This window comes from Rhea pennata, chromosome 12 (genome assembly GCF_028389875.1).
Source record: "Rhea pennata isolate bPtePen1 chromosome 12, bPtePen1.pri, whole genome shotgun sequence".
In the NCBI taxonomy this organism is placed as follows: domain Eukaryota; kingdom Metazoa; phylum Chordata; class Aves; order Rheiformes; family Rheidae; genus Rhea; species Rhea pennata.
In genome coordinates this window covers 11,564,037-11,581,756 of record NC_084674.1, presented here as the reverse complement: position 1 = coordinate 11,581,756, position 17,720 = coordinate 11,564,037, and the positions used below count along the sequence as shown (strand labels likewise).

At 44.7% G+C, this 17,720-nt stretch overlaps 1 protein-coding gene across 5 annotated transcripts in view; it reads right to left on the bottom strand.

The window, feature by feature from the left end:
* GRIP2 (glutamate receptor interacting protein 2) overlaps positions 1–17,720 on the bottom strand; it is an 88,696-nt gene that overhangs the window by 29,972 nt on the left and 41,004 nt on the right. For 4 of the 5 annotated variants that reach the window (XR_009959649.1, XM_062585195.1, XM_062585197.1 and 1 more), the window contains exons 8-14: positions 16,881–17,028; positions 15,946–16,115; positions 11,813–11,938; positions 10,867–11,019; positions 10,124–10,310; positions 3,573–3,718; positions 2,831–2,911 (exon numbers count right to left, since the gene is read on the bottom strand). Coding sequence is in view for 4 of the 5 variants with exons in the window: in XM_062585195.1 (XP_062441179.1) it covers positions 2,831–2,911; positions 3,573–3,718; positions 10,124–10,310; positions 10,867–11,019; positions 11,813–11,938; positions 15,946–16,115; positions 16,881–17,028 (1,011 nt within the window). In the remaining variant the exon portion in view is untranslated. The remainder of the gene's footprint in view (positions 1–2,830; positions 2,912–3,572; positions 3,719–10,123; positions 10,311–10,866; positions 11,020–11,812; positions 11,939–15,945; positions 16,116–16,880; positions 17,029–17,720) is intronic. The other variant, XM_062585196.1, reaches the window with a different exon arrangement.

The following is a 17,720-nucleotide window of genomic DNA, read 5'->3' as shown; positions in this document are numbered from 1 at the left end:
ACCCACGCGGTACGTCACGCCAGAACCAGCAGCGCCTGTCCTTCTCCTCGTGCAAAAACCACTTGGATTCGCGGTCCTTTCATGAGGCTTCCCAGCAGATTCCCGGTTCCTTCTGCAGACAGCCCCATTACACACATCTTTCAGTACATCCACCAAGAGCCCTACTCTCCCCCACCAGCACCCGACCAGCTGTAGGAGCCACAGCTCAAGGCGAGCTCAATCGCCTTTATTTCTGTAGTGCACCTCAGCAACGCTTTTTGCCTGCGTTAAGAAGGCAGCACTAACCTTCCTAGACAGACAAATCAAGTACAGTTGAGCTGGCTGAAACCAAGAGGTAAAACTCAAGGAAAGCAATTCATCTCCAGTGTAGCTGCACCACAAAGTTTTAAAACAAACCCAATTCTGTGGCAACTACAGCGCAGAGGCACTTGTACTGATCCTGCTGGGCTGTCATCTATTCAACCTGTCCCAGTCGTACAGTGAAGGACACAGAAATCCAGTGTGGGAGACCAGTTTGCCAAGTCCTCTACCCTGAACACAAGCTATGGTCCTTTCCTTGTCAGGAGGAAGGCTGTAAAGGCGCTTCTAGGTCTAGATCAACAGTACTGAGAGGAACTGAACAAAACAGAAAAGAGCTGTTTTTACCTCTTTTCTCATGCTGCTTGCATCACTCCTGCACGCACATCATGTCCCTGCAGGGAGGACTTACTGTAAGGTTGCTTATTTTGATGTTAATGTTCCAGACTGGTGTGTTTATCTGCTTGGTCAGAGGCAGAGTGACAGCATGATGATATAATTCACTAGGGGTCACATGGAAATAGCTTTTATGGACTAATATATGAAGACAGAATCAGGATTCAATTAGCATTTCATACTTGCCCCCACATTTTCTGGATTGTTGGTCAATAAGCAGCCAACAATCAAGTTTTTTGCTAGTTTTTGCTTGATTCAGCATAGAACTGAAGTATATTTTTATGTTTATGCATTACTTAATGTCCTACAAACATGTTCAACAATCAACAAGATCAAATCTATTACACTGTTAAAATATTGTTTTATACTTGATAATGGATATCTATCTATTTTAAAACTTGTGATCAGTTCATTCAATTTTTATTCAACAGTGATTTTTAAAAAGCGTGTGAAATCAATTTTTTAAACAAAACTCACATGAAAACATTTTCAACACAAAAATACACTTGAAGTGTAAACGCACCTCTGAAACAGATACCATTCAAGTGAGACTCCAAAAATTAAATCTGGCACTCTTGTTGGTAACCTTCAGGTGCGTTTTGCTCTCCAGCCCCAGCCAAACACTGAGCTTTGAAGCTTAAATGGGGTGAAACCCTGGCCATGCTCAAGCCAGCAGGAATTTGCTATCAAATTCAGCATCCTTCATTTCTCCCTGAGATGATGCTGAGATTTTAATACTAACGCTAGGAGCAGGGCACCAGGCTGGGGAACCCAAGGCAAATTCTGCCTCCGCTGTTTCCCTATGTCCCTGCTTGCCTGCTAATGAAATGGTTTTACCGATGCTCTACTATGTTTAGAAAGCACTTTGATATCTTCAAAAACAGGAGTTGCTACTAAGCCAAATATTAAAAATTGTTATTTCTTAGGAGTATTCTTGTAACACAAATATGGGAAGCTGGGAAGAGAGGGAGAGAAAAGAACACAAGGTGCAAAGTCACCTCCCTCCCCCCAGTCAACATTAGTATCATTCCTAGACAAAATTGGACAAAAAAAATCCACTTAACTCACTGACTAATCCTGTAAAAATTGAGAGGTAATTGCAAATAGCTTAACTGTTTTAATGAAATCCAGGTTTAAAGTGTCCTTAGTGACTCAATTCCCCAGACAAAGCTGAGTTCATGATCCTAAAGGCTCAGACAGAAGATCCCATTACTGCAGTTTCACAGGTTGCTTTGTTTCAGCTGAGACGTGGTAGTTGCCTCTGGGCATGGCAAATTGGAGATAATGCAACTTAGTTTATCCAGCAATGAAAGAGGGATGAGTGATGCAAGACCACGATTGCCATAAAGGAAAAGTTCGCAGATGTAAGACGTAGCAAGACCTAAAGTTGGCCAGAACTTAGGGATAGATATGCCTAGATGTCTCCACATTATGTCCTCTACAAAGAGGCCAAAAGTTCTTTAAATGAAAAACATGCATCAGAATAGAAACCAAGATAATTAAATGGGAGTGATGTAATGAAATCAGAACAGAAAGGAAAAAGTTTATGCCTTGTTCTCTGGGTGCCTAAGAAGTCCCGACAGGCAGGTCTTCCCCTTCACAGTGGCATTTAGTCAATGTAATGACTTTCTCAGTTGGGGCAAATCCTGCCCAGCATCCCCTTGCCCCCGAAGTCCTCTCATCCCTCAGAGGCCCATCTGCCTCTTCCTCCTCTTGGCATGAGCAGTAGTTTTCCACATCTGGATGATGGGACTCACTTGCTCTCTTTCCTCCAACTTCTCTCCCTGGCTGCCTCCTTCACCTGCACAGGTCCCACTTGAACCAGGTAATTACTTATTAAAGCAACATAATATAACTCTGAGCAAGGAAATAAAAGCAGTATTACTAATAATACTACCTGTCGCACACCCCAGCTGTAAAGGTGCCATTTGGAGATGGTATCTGCTTTTCTCTTCAGCAGTCAGCTCTTAGAAGCAGGAACCAACCATCTAATTTAGGTTGGAATAAATCACAAGCGTTGTGAGTGCTACTGGGAAACTGCCCATCATCTTTTCTCTCTCTGCTGGGCCCCTCTGATGAGCTAGGGTAGACACTAGTAGCTCTTGCAACCAATAGCAAAAATCTGAGTAATACTTACAGCTGATTGTAATTCCAAGCTCCACACCTCTTTTCTTGGGCAATTTAACATGGAAAGTACCACTGCTGGGTATGACAGACTCTGTAAAACCAAAAACAGACAAAAAAAATATGATAAAAGAGAGAGTTTTCAGTTGCACGGATGGTGTCTTTGGAACCAAGAAAAAAAGACCCATAAAACTCAGCTTCATTGGTTCAAATAAGGTTCAAATAAGGTTAAAATAAATCCAAGGCTCTGTGGACTTCAGGTTAAAACTTGGATTTTCATTAAAATAGTGTGCTCTGAACTTCAAGCTAAGTGCTCATCTCACAGTGTATGTTGAGGTAGCATTGTCACCATAGAAGGAAAATTTTTACAAAGCTGCACTTTAGCATTAGCCAGTACCTTTAGCTCCATTCATGTTTCAAGGCCATAAATTAATATAGATATTATTCTTATTAATGAAAAAATACTTGAAGAGCAGGTGGTTTCTTCACTTACTCAATAGGTTTACTTCATGCATGCGGCAATAGATGACAGGGGATTTATAAAAGCACTAAAGGAAAGACCTCCCATCTCAGTGCACATCAGAGAACAAGAAGAAATGGAAAGGGTCTTTTCACAGGATATTCTCATTCTTCTCCTGCCCAGATCTATCAAAGACCTCATGTACTTGTATACACACACTCCTTCCTATGGGTGAAGAAAAGCACTGAGATTGTCTGGCCAGTGGTAAGGAGTAGGAAATCCTTCAGCACCTTACCTGCAACATCAAATTCAATTTCAAGCACCACTTTGTTAGAGAGCGCAGCATCACGCAAAAGCTGGTTGGCCTCCTCCATGGTCCCATCTTCGGTTGCAATGCCGTTGATAGAAAGAACTCTGTCTCCTACTTGCAGCAGCCCACATCTGCAGTCCAGATTGGAAAAACAGGGAAGGGGGATGAGGAGGAAAGAGAGGAAAGGAGGAAAGAAACAACCCCACAACCAACCATGAGTTACTTCTGCCAGGCAAATTCATTATAAGACACACAGAGTGGTGACAAATTCTGACCCAAGTGGCCCCAAAGAGATGATAACTCATTCTGCAATGCCTGACCCAGTGCAAAGAACCTGTGGAAGATCACGAGACTGCAAAGTCACGTGGTTTGCTTCACCTTCAGACATACTCAGCACCTAAACAATCATTTTCTGTCATATTTCTTGCAATTTCCAGGAAAATAAAACAAACCCTCCCTCTCCTAAAAGTCAACACCATGGCCATGAAATGAAAGTGATAAATGCAAGAGCATGTGCCCTGCTACCGATTTAATGGTACGCAGCTCTTCCTGTGCGCCTGAGCCCGCTGGAATCCAAACTAATGGCACTGAAAATTGCACAGAGTCCTCTGCTTAATACATGGCTAATACTGAAGCTGCAATCCAATGAACTCATTGAAATGTCTCAGCAAATTGGATAATCATTTATCTCTTGTAATTGCACTTCTAGAAGCCAAATGTACATTGATACTGTTTAACTGCCTTGAAAGGCCAAAGTTATTCTGATGTGACAGCCAGCCAACGTAACTGCAACTGGCACTTTGGGCTTTTTGGTTTAGACTCTTCTCTAAGAGCACAAATCAGCGATTTTTTCACTTTAGAAGAAAAACAGTAATTGCAAGGCAATGTTGGAAAAGTACAGCTACAGGATAGTGTGCATCTTGAGACTCCTCTACACTTAAAAGCATTTTTTTCACATATGAGCTGCTACTTTCACTAACTACCCTCTTTTTTCCTTCTTCATTTTTTAAATCTACTATAAAACTAGCAAGACAATCCTACACATCACTTTCCATAGCTAATCTGAGCCGGCCCATGACTCTACAAAGCAAGTACAGTGTTCCCCACGACTGGTCATGGGGCAATGGTTAGTCATCTTCTTCCTTCTCTGACACCTTCTTCATCAGTTGTTAACTATAATCCCACCTTTTTGGATTTTTCTCTCAGCAACTGTCTATGGCCTATGAAGGCCATTCATTTGAGTACAGCTTGCAAAAGTGTTGCTCATCCACTATTATTGTAAGCTACAGACTGGTCTCCAAAATAGATTCAGGGATAAGGGAAGGAGCCTAAGGTTCACCTCTACATTTGGAGTCCTTTTACTGCAAAGGTTTCCCAGAAGGCATTGAGCTTTCTCCAAAGAACCTTTATTTTGCTTCTATTAAATGATCAAGCACTTCCTTTGCCTCCCCTCTTTTAGATGTCAGCTTCCACTGACATTTCATGGAAGACAAGTTCTCTTTTTTAGTAATCATTCCAGCCACTCTTCATCACTCATACAGGATTCAATTGTAAGAAAAGATGGTACCATGGCTTCTGGCCACATAAAGATAACATAAAGGAAAGCGATAGTGGGTGCATTATTCACCTCCAAACAACAGGATATAAATGAAAGGCCACGTTATCAAGAGAAAACACATAATCAAATTCAAGAAAAATGCAGAAACACAGAAGTTTTTGCCTGTGGCCCATCAAAAGCTGAGACATGAGCCAGTTTGGAAACAGTTTATAGAGATTATTTTACTGGTAGGAAGGAATTAACTTGCAATGTATTTATGTTGCTGCCTGAGTTTATGCCATCCATGGAAAACTGCTGGCTATTTCATGAGATGTAAATTCAGAAGTGCTTGTTCAAGGAGACTTGGATTAGGATAGATAACTCCATGGAGTATAAATGAAGTCGCCCTTGCAAATAAATGCTGTCAATTATTTGAAGTTTAATTACAGTCCTTTACTTGTAGATAAACAGTCAAATAGATATTTCAGCTTGTAAATGTGAACCTTGAGGAGTATGACAGAGACGTCTTGTCCAGCACCAGACCCCTCTCACTCCGGCCACAACATCTGTTTTAGAAAGGAGGGATCAACATCTGCAAGCCAGCGACATCAATTTATCATTTCAAGGTCACACTCAACCTGTTTTGACACCGCTGTTCTGGCCTCAGGGGCTGGGAGATAAGAGATTACTTTTACACAGCATAGAAATAGACCACTGCCACCTTCCTCACCTGAGCTGCTTTCTCAGTTTCTTGTGCTCTTTCACTCAGGGTAGCTCTTCCAAGGTATTTTACAGCTAATAGCTCTGTTAGGCCAAAAACATTTTATTTCTTTTTGTATCAGGCTTAGTTGATCACAGTTGCTTAAACCCTTGTCTTGCAGGCTTATAAAAATTTGCGGAGTGAAGCCACAACTGCCTGCATCCCTCAGTGAGGGCCAGGAGACCTGACGTGCCTTGTTAACTCTTCAGAATAATTTCATGGACATCAGTTTCATAAAGTCATGTGCCCTTGCGTTGAGAGCATTGTCCTGACAGCCAGGGTCCCCAGTGTCCTTTCTTTAGCTCTGTTGCGGAATCCTACAAAAACCTTTCAGATGATTTCACAAGAGGTAGCGTAGGACATGTCTCTCAGATATGCAGTCTGACATCAGAGTTTACAAAGCACTCTGAGATTACTGGAGGACAAGTAATTTTAAATCAGAAAGAACAAGAACACAAGCATCTCCTGTAGTGAAAGATAAACCTATGGATGTGTTGCAGTTCAGGACTGGAAGGTCTCCGCTAGGCTTCAGATATCTGCATTTCTTTGTGACACACTCCTTGGGCTCAAAGATGGCAATGAAACAGCTAAAGTGTCTTGCTAGACATGGAGAGGTGCAAGTTTAAGCCTTGGAAGGCTTGAAGGAGCTGAAGATCTCACTTAAGTGTCATTAAACATCTGCCTGGTCACTCCAGCTGTGGGGCAGCAGCTGTAACTGCAACTGCATCACTGACTGTAGAAACTGATGCATTGTGCCCTAGCAGGCTCCTGAGTTAGCGTGTGCAGGTCAGATGCATGCACATTTGTGTGTGCGTGCACACCTGCATGTGTATATTTGTGGGTAAGGTGACATCCTAAAAAGCCCAGAGCTTTGCTGGCAGCTTTACCTAGTTTCTCTTGTGAACTCTTCATACCAAAAAGCCAGAAACACGATGACCAAACAATTCTGTCTGGGCTGAGCAAAAAAGCATGTAATGCAGAAGACAAGATTGATTTTGGCTACCTAGACAGAGAAGCAAGATACTCTCCCACTGCGGTCAATGACAGCTGGAGGAGAACAGAGAGAAAATTATGGAAAAGCTGCATGTTGCAAGGCAGCTAAGGCAGGGGGACATGAGGCGTCTTGTTCCACTCTCTCTGCTGATAACAGGGGCTGAATCATGGTCTCATTTTGAGCCCAAAGGCTTCATCTTGCACTCAGTAAACAAAATACAGCATGGGGAGGGAGGTCTATTAGAACCTATCGGCTATAAAACAGATCACAAGTCAGGGAAATGAGAGCTTTCACCTGAGACTGCCTGTCATAAGCTAACACAAAGCAGATACTAAATGTGATGCAATGCAGCTTCCTCAAAAAGGTGACGCTAATCTCTTCCCTGCACTAATTGGAAATTAGTGAAGCTCCAGGAGCCAGTAGTGCCGCTCTGTGGTGTGAAGCACCGACCTGAACCCCAAGTGCTTGGAGGCAGTAGAGGTAAGCATCCGCCCGCTCCCCTCCTTTTAGGTTTCGGCCACTCAAGACACAGCAGGCACATGATGCCAGGAGTGCTGCTCCGGACTGAAGATCGCCTCTTGGCAGCAACCCTGCACCAGCAGCAGAGGAAAGACTGCTTTGCAAGAGGTTAAGCAAGGGCTGGAGCAGCCCCATCCTGCACAATACTCAGCAGTTTGAGAGCATTATAACACTGCATGGGAGAACTGGCATTATTTTCACCCTACTGCCTCCTGTTAGTACCTGTTCTTTACTGGGAAAATCACTCTTCAAATGCATTGGGTCCTGGTACCTCTTGAATTGTTGTTAGTCACCCAAGAGACAGCTCCTCTAGGGCAAGACAGATGGACAAAGTAATTGTGGACTGTGCCCTGTGCAACCGCAAGTTTAGATTCTCAGTCCTTGCACAAGAGTGTGTGAACACACAGGACAGATGCAAGGCGGTGAGCCCAATCCCTCCAGCTCTGCTGCTCACCCGCTTTTGCAAAGGGCGACGACTGCAGCGCCAGAAACGGCGTAGCCCAGCCTCAGCCAAGCACTGGCCTTGTAAACAGGAGAAAAACGGCTCTGATGTCTTTAGTTGCAGTTACATCAAAACCTGCCAAGAATAGGGAATAAGGTACCTAGCAAGGACAGAGCAAACAAGCTCTGCATGACAGCAAGGAAGAAAAAGTAAAATGAAAACTTAAAACCACCTTTTCCACCTCACTGCAAACCCACTGGATTTGTCACTTCAAGATCGGGAGGAAAGAGAGCATTTTGCTGCCAGCTAGGAAGAGGAGCATGATCTAGGAAAGGGAGAAACACACTGCACAGATTTTAATCCCCAAATCAAATCCATGCTGCAGATGGAAGGAGAATTGCTCCCAGCCACCAGAAAGCACAAAAAGGCAGCTAGGAGAGCGTGAATCCTGCTGGGTGGGCAGCTGAGAGAGAGCATGGCGTGAGACACATTAAAGTCAAGCAAGACCACACCATGGGGCTTTGCTTCTGCTCCAGGCTTGGCAAGACGATAAAGCAAAGCCTGGAGGATTTCAGCACATCTCCCCTCTCCCCTGGGACAGCAGGCTTTGTTGCTGCCTGATTTCTAATATGAGTTTGGTGCTTGGCAATGTGAGCCAAATTCACCCTGGTAATAAGGGATTAAAAAAAAAAAAATCAAAAAACAAAATACCCCTTTCATTTTTAAATCTTGTTTGGAAACAAACAAACAAACAAGGTGCAAGAGCTCTTTGAAACCCGTCTTAATCTGCATCATGCGGGACAATACTTTTTCCTGTGCCAGTCCCTTGTGCCAGTCCTGCCCACCTACCCTCGCAGACACCCATGACTCGCACTCGCGCTCTCCCTGCCACAGCATCTGCTGCCACACAGAGAGCCCGTACAGCAAAGACTGCCGTTTTCCCATGCACGTGCTTTCCTTGTCATGAAAATACCGCCTGGATTCTCCAGCAGGTTTGGTCCGTGCTTTGTTTTCCTGATCTGCCTTGGGGATGCCTAACCACGAGGAGGCTGAGAGCGCCCACAGAGGTGTCTCCTTCCAAGGAAGGTCTGAGCAGGTGCCAAGCACTGTCATTTCATTGCACCTCAGACACCACGAAGCAGGACAGATCATCAGGGTAAATCACAGGCAGGAAGGGAAATCCGCCTGTGGGTCTAAGTGCCAGCAGCAGCTTTGGAGCTACTGCGGTTCATTCAGCAGGAACTCAGTGTGAAAAGGGCTCTCTTACTCCTCACTATTTTATCTGCCTAAAGAAATCAGCTCTCTGTTTTATCCAACAAGAGTTAAAGCCATACTGGGATCTGTTCTGTTCAGTAACAAAGCCCTGTTAGAGGACACCTGTACTACAGCAGCACAGAGACACCCCAAGACGACATCAAACACACCTAGTAAAGGTGTAGGAAGCAGTTTAGCCACCGCAGTCAGAGCTCTTGAGCTGAGGCTGGGCAGCTGGCAGAGGGGTGCTTGCTCCCAGGACCCGAACCAGCTTTGCAGCTAGCTGAGTCAATGCTATGCTATGTTACCCTGATTACATTACATCTAAGAGTTATCAAACACATCAAATTTAGCTAACAGTTAAGGTGTCTTTTTAAACGGAGAAAAAGACAACAGGCACAAAGAGCCGAGAGGAGCATTCGGACTTGCAAACCAAGAAGCCCGCACTTTGCCTGCTGGCTCACTCCCCTGGAGGATCAATGCAAATAGGTATAGACATCAGTACCGCTCCTCTGTTTGCTCTTTGCCCAGTGGCTGTTTTGCTGAAAGAATGAGTAAATGCAACACATCCTCCTTCTGAACCACCAGCATCTTCTTTGGGGGTTTCAGACTGGCTTTCAGGCCCGCATATACAGCTGGGCTCTGCTGAAATGAAACTGGGCAGAAAACAGTTTCCTGGGCCCATATGTTTAGGTTTTTCCCCATTCTGCATCCAGACCAAAGCTTTATCTTTCAGAGAAAAAAAATGGGAATGGCTTGCTCGCTCTCACACACAGACACACGCTCCCTTCCTCCTCCTCCCAGAACAGCCATAGCCTGGTGCCAAGACGTTCACCTGGGATACGAGGGAGGCCGTGGTCAGCCGACGAGTGCAGAAATGGCAGTGACAGTAAACCATGCCCAGTGAAGAATGGGAGATATTACAAGGATGATAGTAAATATCTAAATGAGCCTCTGAGGAGAGAAAACAAACCAAACCATGAAATGTTCATCAGCAGCACCATCAGCATCCAAGGGCAAGGTCTCTAACCTCTCTGCCGGGCTGTCAGGCTCAATAAAACGGACGAGAGGTGGGGAAGACAGGGTTTCAGTAGCAAAGATGCCTCCCTGGAGCTGAAGTCCAAAGCCATTCAAAGGGTCTCCCCTGAGAACGACCTCTGTCGTTTCCGTGTGGACAATCTGCCCGCCAGGACCCACCGTGCTAGAGGCCAGCGACACTGAAAGGAGGAGAGAGGTAGAAGGTCAGGGTCACCATAGGCCTCATGGGGTGGCTGCATGCGTCCCTGGGGATAGCTGAAGCTCCTTAAAAGGGACATCAGCAGGAGGCAAGGTGGCAGTGCTAGCACTTGTTGTGCAGCAGAAGAGGGCGGTAGGGATGGGCTCGCAGGGCTCAAAGAACAAGGCTCACACGTGCAGAGAGGAGGAACAGGGAAGACTGACGCTGCTGCAGAGCAAGGTAGCAAAAGAAGGTAGCAAAAAAGAAAAATTAAAAGGGAGAGAAGCTAAACCTGTTGCTTGATCCTTCATCTTGGAGAAGGCATGTGTAGGGAAGAGACTGTATTGACATCAAGGCATTGAGTCAACATAACGGGTCTGGTCACAGACCTTGGTGTAGCTGCGGGAGGGCAGCAAAAGAAGAGGGAGGCACCAATAGCACTGGGATCAACAATCCTACCCTGGCACTCTGGGCACCTTGTTAGCAAGTGCAACAAGGCCAGTGAGGTAAGCACTTGCACCCCTTCCAACCAGGCCCCAGCCCGTTGCCACTCTTACACGAACTCTTGTGCTCCTTCTTTTTCTGTCTCCTCCTCATCATGGTGGTGCGGGGGCTCATGGGATGGGAGCTGCGAGGTAGCGTATTTGAGTTCTGGCAGGGGAAGCCTTGCGCATTCATGGTGGGAGACGAGAAGTTGGCAGCAACCAGAGCTGGGGAAACAGAAAACGCATTACAGGACATGCACAGAAAAACATGGCAGTGCCACAGGGAAACAAACCCTACGCTAGAGACACATTTATTGACTAAATCAATTTGCTGGAATCTGACTCAGACAATTAGAATTGGGATGTGGCTTCCTGATAGGAACAGCCCTTGCCTAGCTGGACACTGGCTATGTCTGCATGGCCATAGAAAGAGAGGTTTCAAACATGTCAAGCAGTGCAACTTGCCAGCTTTATATTTGCCTGGTGAGCAGCTAAATGGGGCTCACAGCACTTGTACCATTCTCAGGAAGAGCATGTCCACAGCCCTCTCTGTGTCTGACCCATCTGCTCAGGTTCACACTAAAATGTTTGGACATCTAACCAGTTCAGACCAGCCCTTTCTACCTAACTCAAGGGCTCAGGCTGAGGTGAACCCTTGTCTTGAGCTTGAAGGTCTGTAAAACAGATGAGGGGCAAGAGTGGTTGTGAGGAGCGGCTTAGATCCAAGAGAGACATCACTCTCTGGGTGTATGGGCTAAAGCAGTGATTCCAGTTATTGGGGCATCTACAACAGAAGCGTGCAGGTCACTAGGCAAGAAACGTATCACAGGTGCAGAGCAGCCAACAGAGGATTGACACGATGGCACTAATGAAGATTTAAATATAGAGAAACGATGAAGAAATGAGGGATACTTCCCACTACAGAGCTGGTGCTAGAGGTCAGGTTATTAAAGGAACAGAAGGGCATGACAGAAATGAACACATGCAAAGGCAGGGTGGCATTGTGCATGGGGGTTACATTTGCAGTAATCCTGGCTAGGCGTCTGGTTCCAAGTGGGTGTCTTGCAGTGGCCAGGGTGGTGGGTGTGACAGTAGTTGACACAGGGGTCCCAGCAGTGGTGATGGTCGCTCTTCTGCACTTTGACTGATGTCACCCAAGGAAACAGAAATCACCGCAGACAGGGAGGAAAAGGTAGAGAAAGAAATGGTAAGAGGCACAAGTCAGGAGCTAAAGTCTACTGTTCATTTCTCTCTTCAGTAGAAAAGACAGACTTGTACTCGCTCAGGACAAGTTAGGATGCAACAACAACATGTCAAGTACCAGCAGCAAGAACGCACCCACATCCATACGTAACCTCACAATACTTGATGTGAGGTGGCAGAAATCCTCCCCTTCCCTACAAAAATCTCCACATCCTGAGCCAACGGCTTGACTAAAACAAGCTGGCAGCTCGCAGATGTCACTACTATTTGCAGTCTGTTGTGCAATGTGCAAAAGCTCCCTCTAACTACAGGTTTCCAACAGAGGCCATCAACACTACCGGGGAATCCTCCTTGTACTGCTTCCCATGTCACTGCATGAGCTACCCTCCCTGGGACAAGGCTGAATGCCTCCCAGACATGCCAAGACAAGTTTTGAGCTCTTTGCTTGGCTCCAGCATTTGATCGTTTCATAGCTCCTGTGGCCAGGAATCCATTGCAGGGTGCATGTATGAAAACAGAGGAGTAGTAGAGGGCAGACTCCAGCTCACCAGAACAAAAGGCTCACTTACCCAGGAAGAGAAACCAAAGCTATGGCCAAGAGTAAATGAAAACAGCGCATCAACACAGCAGTCTCCCTATTGAAGGCCACATAACCGCTTTAACTTCAACCCTAACCCCTAACCCAGCATGCATTGGCAGAGATCTATCTGTAATATGACATCCTGCACCAGAAATCCCTTGTCCCAGCAACCACGGCTTTACAACACCAGGTCACGATGCCACAAATCTCTGAAATACAGGAGCAAATATATACCCAGACACAGGTACCTTTTTCTGTTCTGCTTGCAACTCCTTTTAATCCTCATCAGCACAAGATTGATTCTACTTTTTATGCCCAGCAGCACTGGGTTCTCAGTCCCAAATCCCTGTGCCATGCCGTTTGCATCTGTTTTCTTCCAAGAGAAATTACTAGCTAACAAGCAAGATTGCAACAGTTTCTTTTATTCAGCTAAGCATAAATGGCATACCACAGCAGAACGTCACTCAAGACATGTTTTATCCTACAGCTCTTAATCTTACACTGACTGGCAACTACTCTTCCTGGATAAAATCTCCTTGGATCTGCACTTCCCAAGCGGCTGTAATTGCAGACAATGCTAGTAGCACCAGCTCTTTCTGAGGGTGCAGATCTCAGACAGGAACGCAGCTTAACCAGTGGGTCCACCCAGAGATCTGATTTAAAAGTCACCTGCTAGTGACTTTAGCAGTAGAAATCCATTTCGTGAATGCGCATCACAGGCATCAAGCCACCGAGGTCAGCTTTTCTGACCAATAACAGTAATTATTTCTATGTCCTTGCTAAACATCTTTTGAATTTAGCACTTATTCTATCAAGCTCTTCAAAAGTTCATTTCCAGCTCTGAGGCTTCTATTTTGTAAATTCACATTCAGAGGGCTTTTAAAAATAAAAATCAAATAAATCTATGTAGCTATGTCTAGAGAAAAAGGAGAATGTTAACTGTACTTAGAAAAATTAAATACTTTAAAACCAGGGACAGCTTATAAGCTTATAAACAAAATCATCTAACCCATTTGTAGTAATTAAAAATCTCCCATTTGTCTACAAATTCTTAGCTTGTATCCAATACAACAGATAAAAGGCCTGTGAAACTCGGACACTGGTGCACTGGGGGAAGAAAATGGATTTTGGACATTTCTGTGATAAAGCCTACAGCAGCCTTCCCAGAGCTTCCTGCCTCTTCCTGCCTGCATCCCTGCCTAAGGTACTCAACCATCTTGGCATACCTCCTGGGCACCATCCTCTCCCTCCGATCTTGTGAGCAGAACACAAGCTTCCCCACAAGCTCCCAAAATGCCCCAGGAGCCAAAGAGAAAGCAAATTCAGTTTGACAAATCCTGTGCTTCAACATTAGACCTAATGGACCATATTTTTCATGACAGTCAATAGTGCTGAGCAGCCACAGCCTCAGATCTCTCTCCACATACTCAATAAATGGACTTTGATTGCACTAGAAGTCACATTCAAAAAAACATGACAACAAGCCACATATAGGCACACCTTGGATGGACTTATTAATGAAAGTACCAAACAAACATGTAGTCTCCTCTGTTCAGCTGGTCTCCAGTAGTCAGTGTCATTAGGCTTCAATCTCCTGCCAACCATGACAGTCTGCCTTCCCATGGCCCATTTTTTCCTTATTGCTCATGTTTGCTTCCCACAACCCCATGAAAGCAGTCTGTGGAATTGGCACATGGTGTCTATAATGGATAGCAGAGCCTCTCGCAGATCCGAAGTGGGTTCCCTAACTTTGGTGTGATTCCTCAGCTACCCGGCTGTGCGATGCAGCAGTTGGTTATGCCACCCTGAAGCACCGTTCAGTGATCTGCTCCTCTTGTCCAAATCATGCTACTAAGACCCTGCTTCTTTTTTTCTGTCCTCACCACCTCCCTTCCCACTCCCATCAGCATCAGTGAAGATTTGAGACCAAGCATTGGTCTCAAACCACATATCTCTGCCTCCTAACAGCAGTGCACGTGAACAGCATCCTTCCTTATGATCCTTTACTTATTAAGGAGTTTAACTAAAAGTGGTAACAATTATTGTATCCTTTATATTTTCATGTTTTGCAATTACTCTTACAAGTTTGTGCTCTGGATTTCTGCCACAGTAGACTGGTCTGATATATGAGATTAAGGGGAAAGAGGCTCTGAACAGAGAGTTGTCGTTCCACAGACCTTCCTTCTCTGAAACTGCTGAATGCTTATATTCTGAAAGGAGATGAGGACCAGAGCATTAATGGAAGAAGGAGAATAGTTAATTTTAACAGCCATTGAAAAAGGATTATAGCTTTCCATGTTTTTCTGGGCACAAAGGTCAAGTCATTCTTCCCCTTTGTTAAATGGCTTTAATTCTGCACAAATTGGACTAGACATGTGTAAGATTTATTTCTAGACACAGAGATGTTATTAGATTTTATGTTTCACTGCATCATGCTAAAGAAGATGACACAAATATTTTCTTCCTGATCCCAAATTGCCTTAGAAGAGGATAGAAAGAAGAGTTGTGCCTAGGGCTACTGCACAGAGGCATTATTAAAATGTACATTCCTGAGGGACATTCATCATCTGGGTGACTGGAAAAGGTAGCAAAAGCAGCTGGACTGAGCAGTCAATGCCTGAAACACATTAATTTTAAGACCACCAGCATGCATTACATCAAAAGTGCAGGCAAAATCTGCAATAAACCAAGCAGTACTGAGCTTATGTTCCCACCAGGTTTAGATGAGCAGCTAACTCAGTCTCTCAAATGGAAGGAGACACTAAAGCTGGGCCATAAGGTGGTTAATCAGGGTAAATCCATAACAAAGTCTGAAATTTACAGGGATTTTGGTTTTGATTTCATAGGAGCCACTTTCGTGGTCTACCACTGACTGGTCAGACACAGCTGCCATTCAAACAGGCTTGTCCAGATGATGAACACTCGTGTTACAACACTCTTTCCTATAGAAGGCCAACGCGACCCTGCCTAGCCACTGACATGTCCTTTGAGGAGCATTACCAAACACCAGCAAATGAAAGCTGAGCTTGGAAATGTATTTGCCAGCACCAAAGTTGTTTTTCTCCCTCTCCATTAAAGTCTCTTATCTGGGGTACTAAGAAAGTGGCTTGCACAGCACTCAACACTGCAAAACCCTGGGATTCCCAATGACAATTTTTCCCATTCAAGCACAGATGTTACCTTTTTTCCTATTCATATCCTTGAAGAACATTGCATAATCATATGCATTTCATCAAAATATCCTTTTTTTTTTTTAAACCCTCTGCAGATGTCCCTCTTTGGAGTCTATTGCCAGCATTCCAAAGCAGTGACTAAGGACAGTGAGCAAGTTTTCAGGGCAACCAATAATGTTTGCATGGGGAACACACCTGTTTCTGGAGGCTTCAAAGGCAGCCTGCTTTGGTGAACAGGTAATATCTCCAGCTTGACGTTTTCTGAAGTGGCAGCTAAAAGCTGAGTTGCCTCTAATAAAGAGCAGTGCTCTGTGCTCGTGCCATCAATGGAGAGAATATGGTCACCAACGTGCAATGCACCACATCTGCAAAGGAAACAACAAGAGGGATAATTACACGCATGGTTGAAGTCCATGTCCTTACGGTTGGGAGCAGAAATGTACAAAATCCAGCTGTTTTGAAGTGAATTTATTTTTTATCTATTTTCATGTTCCACTCTTTGACTTCCAACTTGAACCTTAGGTTCGAGTGTTGCTGAAAGCATGAACTAAAGTGGTCAGGTTTGAGTTAGTGCTGCTGGTGGCTTGGGAAAGATATTTAAGCTTCTAATAGTGCCCAGCCATAGCTAGTCAGGATGTCTGAATGCACATCTAGCCTGTTTCTCTAAGGTCCTAATCAGAATTTCAGAATTTTTAGGAATAAGTTCTAGGAGCCAGCAATTCAGTTGAACAACAAGAATGATTGTAGTTAGGACCACAAAGAGGTCCGTCTTCCTGCATCCTGATGTAAAAGGTAACTAGCTGCATTGCACACCAGGAAAAGGCTCCAGTAACAAGTTTCCAAAATAGACTTTTGTCGTTCCCATGCTCCAGGGCAGCCAGATCAGGTTGTTGTTGTTGGGTTTTTTTTTTAAGGGAGCTCAGCTTTCACATGCACTCAATTACATTCATTTCTGGTGAGGAGTGGCCACTGGTGTTGGGTCAGGTATTTTTAGCGCACTTGGTTTGCCCAGAATACGGATGTAGCCATTTCAAATAGAGGGAGGGAAGAACAATATTTAGGTAATGAGGGGACAAAAAAGGAGCAGAGAAGGGAAAAGCAGAACACGTTCAGCCTGTTGAGCTCTGTACCTGTCCACCACGCTGGCCGGTTTGATCTTGTCAATGACAATGACCTGCTTGTTTCGGTGCATGGCTGTTGTCAGCGTGATTCCCAGCGTTGAGCCCGGGGTCTTGGCTATCTCCACTAGTAAAGGACCTGAAGCATTTGCTACAGTATCTGCAAAACAGAAGAGCATCTGAGGACACTTCTCACACAGTGCTTCCCGTTTCTAAATATGGAAGCAGACAGTGGGTTGGCCAATAGTGCTGACTTACTGTACGTACCAGCAAACCTGTAGTTTGGACCTCCTATGTGCTCACCACTCTGCCTCACACAGTAAGAAGGAAATTAATTCAAGAAGCAACACTGCTTCTGCACAAAATATATATGATAATAAAGTGAAAAGATATAACAACAATTCACTCGTGGGTCCAATTCTCCCTACACCTCCTTTCTGTGGTTAAACAGCAAGATCAAGGAAGTGATTGTTCCAAGGCTGTGCAGCAGTCACATCAACAGTATTATAAGAAAAGCACAAAAAGGAAGATCAGGGGGATATCAGTGTTTTAGGCTGCTTCAAAAAACAGTCAAAAAGGAAGCAAAAATCCAGGATCACACTTCCTGAGATATTCCAAAGTCCTGTGTGCAGATGATCAGCCTGGGAGCCAACAACTCTTAGGTGCTCTAGCACCAGCTCTGACATATCCCCTCAACTGTTCGTTTCAGCTCCTCTAGCATGATAGTGGGAGCAGAGACACAGATCTCCCTACTTGCATGCTTACGAAAGCCGCCTCTCCCATCAGACAATACAAAGGTAGCTCATGTTTAAATGATGCATTTTTGCAATAAGCTTAATAGACGCTGTAAGT